This window comes from Bactrocera oleae, chromosome 4 (genome assembly GCF_042242935.1).
Source record: "Bactrocera oleae isolate idBacOlea1 chromosome 4, idBacOlea1, whole genome shotgun sequence".
Taxonomy (NCBI): Eukaryota; Metazoa; Arthropoda; class Insecta; order Diptera; family Tephritidae; genus Bactrocera; species Bactrocera oleae.
Genome location: NC_091538.1, coordinates 17,436,271 through 17,441,870, shown reverse-complemented (window position 1 = coordinate 17,441,870; position 5,600 = coordinate 17,436,271). Strand labels below are relative to the sequence as shown.

Here is a 5,600-nt window from a genome sequence, read left to right as displayed (position 1 = left end):
ATAGTTATTTGTGTTTGTTAATAAAATGTGATTTTTGTTTATGGGATTCAATGCAAGCGGAGCCGCGGGAAAAGTTAGTATTTTAATAAAGGTTTGCCTATCACAATTCTTTGCCAGAAATTCCAATAGAACCATACAAACAAGTAGGTTCCAGCTTTGCGTGTCTTGCTCGTAGACTTATAAATTTTATTGATACGACTCTCAATTAATGCTAACATCTACAGTATAGGCGATGGTCAAACGAAGACGAAGTTACTGTTGAGAATGGAACAAAGTGTAAGAGAGGAAAAATACGATATTTGATACGACTAATTATTGCTGGTTATAAAGCCTGGATAAAACATGGAGAGTATAGTATGTGATTTCTATGTGGAAAAGTGTTTGTCTTTGTTCCACTTTTAACAGGCAGATTGTTTTTTTTTTTTATTTTTTTGATTAATGCCTCAGTTTTGCCAATAATTTACTTCCATTTTAAGTCTATTTCGAATTGGTCTAATCTGGTCAAGCTTTCCCATCACCCTCACTTCTAGCTATCTATCCACAAATTAATTACTATAATAATTTATTCCTTTTTAATACTTAAACGATAGAAACATTCATTAAATACACAAAACATATCGAAAAATATATTATACAGTCAAATAGTTCTTTCAGAACTCATCCGTAGCTTTCGATCTCTGCTCTTTTCGCCTTTTATCATGGTAGGTTTTCATGTCCTTGACTTGTCGAAGTTTCCAGGGATTAATATGATGTAAATCGTTCATACGTTGCGGCATATAAGAGAAGAATATATCACGCTGGGATATCGAGCACTGAGGGTCATTCATTGTAAGCCACATTAGACGTGCATTTTCCATATAAGCTTTATTAGTCTGTTGAAAGTACTCAGCACGCAAACGTTTCGCCTACAAAATGCATTGAAAAGGCGTTAGCATTAGGTGTACGCGCAAGAAAAGTTAGTCTTACCTTCTTCAGCATGTACTTATGACAAGTGGACTTCGGATGGAGATATGCTATTTTGCTAACATCATTTGTTGTGGGTATTTGAACGCCTAACTTTAAATTATTAATACCTTTTGAAATTTTACGCGAATGTGCAAAATTGGCAACACGCTCCGCATACGTATATCTTTTGCCGTAACGCTGATATATCCACTCACGCAGACAAGGCAACTTATGACAATCCGGCAAACAAGCTAGCACATATTTAGGATTCTTAGCTAAATGAGCGAGTGCGACGCGTAGCATGCGATGCATTAATTCCTTATCCTCACAATCATAGAAACCTTGTGCTGGTATATCGCTGGGTAACTCCTGAGTCAGAGGCAAATGTTGTTGTGCGTCTAAATTTTCGATCGATGTTAGACCGATCGCTTTACGGGTGTGATGATAGCATTGTCGCATCTTTTGCTGTAGCTCATCCCATTTTGTATCGGCATACTTTCGCGCCACTTCGCCCACGTTCGGCATATCGTAACAATGACCGATCTTTCCATTGTCATCTTCCTCTAGCATACGTGCACATACTTTCTTGATAAATTTATCTCGGTTAAAATAATATTCACAATTGAATATTTTTTCATAATTAAATTTATACGGTTTATTGCCAGTAGGCGATTCAAAGAAGAGTTGCGATGCGGTGGGCGAGATCGTCTTTTGATGCCCATAATCATATTTCTGTATATATAGTCTATCGCTTTCGCTTAGCATCGTACTTCCTTGCATATCTAAAAAGCTTGTAACTGTATTGCGTTTCACGTTCCCACCGCCTGGAAGACGTAATTTACTTTTGTAACCTTGCGACTGTGTGTTAGCATCGTTTTGTCCAATTTGTTCGATGCCCTCCTCCGGCAAGGATGGTTCCAATGTGCAAAAGCTACCATCGTCTCTGATCGAATATTCACTATAATTGTCATTGCTTAGCATATGTAAATATTCTTTGTTATTCTTCACTTTGTCCTTATATTTTGAACGATAAATAGCTACTTCTTTCTCCAGAGATTCGTGTATACGCGTTAATCTCTCCTGCAAAGTATTCATAAAGCTCGGCTTATTTCTAATTATCTACTGACTAGGGAGTTAAAAACGATTTTAAAACTATTTAGAGATATAAAAATGTTGGTGTATTTAAATAAAGGAGTTCTCGGTCAAGAATGTGCCTAATCTAAATAAAGTTTAGATACAAAAAAGCTCTGATAAAATCTCTACCATGATCGGTTTTCAATATATGACGCTGCTTATTAAAACATATTTCTTAATCGATTTAGAATAGGAGTCTGCGTTGAAAGATTTGATGCGAACTGTTATATTAATAGGTGCAAAAAAACCCTCGTGTTTAGTGAGAACCACTTCGTGGAAACATAAATTTTCTGTACAAAATTGTACAAAATTCAGACAACGAAACGTGGAGAAGCCTACTCAGAAGACTCTTAGTTGTTGCCGTTTAACGAATGAAATGGTCCTCCACCGAACTCTCGAAATGTTAAAAAGGCGGAAATATAGATCTCTAAGAGTTGTATTATGGCAATATGATTTAGGCAATTAAAAACGCGTACTTTAGTCAGCTTAGAGTCGTTGGTATCTTTGTAAAACTCAAGACAATTATCGATAAGGTATCTGTTGAGGACGATAGAGATAGATAACGTTGTCTACTTTGTTATTGTGATATGACCTTCAGTCGAAAATTTAACGAAGTACGAATATGAAAAATACTGAATTTCCAGAGATTTAAAACTACCATATGTTATTAATTCATCAAAAGTCCTACTCCACGATCGGGATCATACCTCTTTCTTTTTCCTATTAAATAAATCCAAACTTTGCAAACATTTTTCCCTCTTTTCAACTTCCTGCACTATTCTTTTCTGCTCCAGGTTTTCCAGTTCCCTTTGGTGATGTAGGCATAGATTTGCTTTCTCATTATATGTATCTAAATGTTTTAACGCCGAATCGATAATACGAATGGCTGCTTTTTCGCCTGTATTGTGAGTACCAATTTCTTTAAAGAAACCATCAAAATACACGCGAAGCTCAGTCATTGGTATGCGTACGGATTCTTTGAACGTATACATAGCGAACCAACGATTCTTCTCATTGGGCGGTTCATAGTTCGCATCCTTATATTTTTCGTATGCTCTAAATCTCACCTTATAATCAGGTCTCTTCAAGTTATGCGTCGCATTAATCTGCTTGGGACGTTCTAACCTTTGAAAATATGGCATAAGCTTACCATCTTCCACAATAGGCATTGGCTTTCGTACTTTATTATTAACTTTTATATTTGCATTGTATTTTGCTATAGTACGCTTAGATTTATGGCCACGCGGCAATAGACCATCTAAGCCTCGTAACGTTGTGATCATATCCAAATGTGCAATACCCGAAAGTATTAGTTGTTCGTTGAGACTATACTCATTTTCATTTGACGTCTTGTAGTGAGATTCCATTAAAAACCATAAGAAGGCTAAATCGTTGCCACCACTTAATTGCATTATTAATTTCAAGTCCTTATTGTCGAGCAACGGCTCCAAACCCAATACGCTAAGACAATAACGCACACGATGTGCAGTGTCCTGTTCGACATCGTCACGTATGGACATCATTAGCTGGTCAGCTGCATTGAGCTGGAAAGTGGAGAAAGCGCGATACCATAGTGGTACGTCCTTGTCCTTTAAAAATTTTGCTAATTCTATTTTGAATTTATTATTTCGTCTAATAGACGAAGATCTCCGTCGAATACCCATTTCTTAAAACAAAAAATTTAGATTAAACACTTAAATAACAGTATAAATAATACGGTATACAAAAAATTTCGTATTAAAAATTTTCACGTATTAATTTGAATGTCACATCATAAGAAAACATTTTCAACAGCGTTTTCTTTTTAAATTCTAATTGAAAAGGTATTCGAAACAGCTATGCTTTTTCACTATGTTAGGTATTATTCGATAAAAATCTTTCTTCGTAATTAACATGATTAGTATCGCATATTTTTAAATATTTCGAGTGGTTTTGCACAAAGTGAGTTTATGATTGAAATGACCAACGTTTTTATTGGTAGATTCGGAGCAGTATTGTGCATTAAATTCCAAAACTTTTCGCTAATCTTACTTTTCTATATTATAAAGTAATAAAACAGCTGATATCTGTGAGTCTTTTGTTTTTGGAATCGGTTCCAAAATAAGCTACACAAAATATTTTATAATAGCATTCACCTTTGACAAAAAATGTCGTATATACTGTTGATTAGACTATCATAGTTTTGTTAACCTAACGGTTGTTTGTATAACCTAAAACTAATCGAGTTAGATATAGGATTATGTATATATAAATGATCAGGATGAAGAGACGACCGGGTGACTGTCTGTCCGTCCGTCTGTGCAAGCCTTAGGTTGAGTAAAAATTAAGATATTTTTATGAAACTTGTTACACATGTTTCTTGGTACCGTAAGACGGTTGGTACTGCAGATGGGCGTAATCGGACCACTGCCACGCCCACAAAACGCCATTATTCAAAAACAAATAAATTTCCATAACTAAGCTACACAATAAGATACAAGACTGTTATTTGATATACAGGATCACATTAGGGAGTGGCATCTGCAATTAAAAAATTTGTTAAAAAGTGGGCGTGGTCCCGCCCCCTAATTGGTTTAATGTGCATATCTCCTAAGCCGCTAAAGCTATAATAACCAAATTCACTGCGAACAAATGTTTTTAGCATCTCTATCGGCAGGATGAAATCGGGTGTCAATCCCGTCCATACCCGATGTAACGATACTGTTAAAAATTACCAAAGGCACGATAAATCAAGCGGTAAACACGCCAGAGATAAAAAATTTTATCTCTGAGATGGTATAAGATAACTTTATGGGAATTCCGTTCAATATTAGACAGTGAGCATGGTACCGCTCACTTTTAGGTGAAAATCCATATTTTGGGATCTGCTTAACCGATTTCAACCAAATTCGGTACATAACATTCTGCTCATATCTCTGTTATAGTGCGGAAATGGGCGAAATTGGATTACAACCACGCCTATTTCGCATATATCACCATTTTAAATTCTACCCGATTCTTTCACTATCCACTATGCAAATCTAGCAGCAATGATTGTATCGGGGTAAAACTTGCGAATAATGCGTTTACAGTATGCCACCTTGTGACCAAAACTTGTCTAAATAGCTGAGGCAACAGTTCCTACTTCTAATTATTAAAATATATAAAGAAATCTCAAACGAGTATAGCATTTGACTTTTGCGAGAGTATAAAATGTTCGGTTACATCCGAACTTAGCCCTTCCTTACTTGTTTCTTGTTTTATTTGTACTTGGTTCAGTTATTGCATCAGTATTCCAGAAAATCCAAATCCATTGTATTGCATGTTTATGTAACATATACGTACCATTACGAATACAAATTTAGAATCTTATTTCGGTACAATTAATGTTTAATAATAGGAACAACACGTTTCTCAATATTTGAAGAGAAAAATATGTGATGGGTCTTTAGTTTGATGCCAATATGAATGGCCCATAACCCTTTAGTCCTCGAAAAATGTAGTCCGTACTATCCTTAATGTAATATCATTCTTATTTCCCA

At 35.6% G+C, this 5,600-nt stretch overlaps 1 protein-coding gene across 2 annotated transcripts; it reads right to left on the bottom strand.

Moving 5' to 3' along the window:
• Nucleotides 1-545: 545 nt before the first annotated feature.
• Nucleotides 546-3,841, bottom strand: LOC106618300 (uncharacterized). 2 transcript variants are annotated; one of them, XM_014235990.3, is made up of 3 exons: nt 2,787-3,841; nt 967-2,025; nt 546-905 (listed from the first exon to the last, which is right to left on the bottom strand). In XM_014235990.3, exons 1-3 carry the CDS (start codon nt 3,741-3,743, stop codon nt 651-653), a joined length of 2,271 nt encoding a protein of 756 aa, XP_014091465.1. In that variant the 5' UTR covers nt 3,744-3,841; the 3' UTR covers nt 546-650. The 2 variants fall into 2 exon arrangements, with proteins under 2 accessions (XP_014091465.1, XP_036231648.1); XM_036375755.2 differs by having other exon boundaries at nt 3,147-3,840.
• Nucleotides 3,842-5,600: the final 1,759 nt, after the last annotated feature.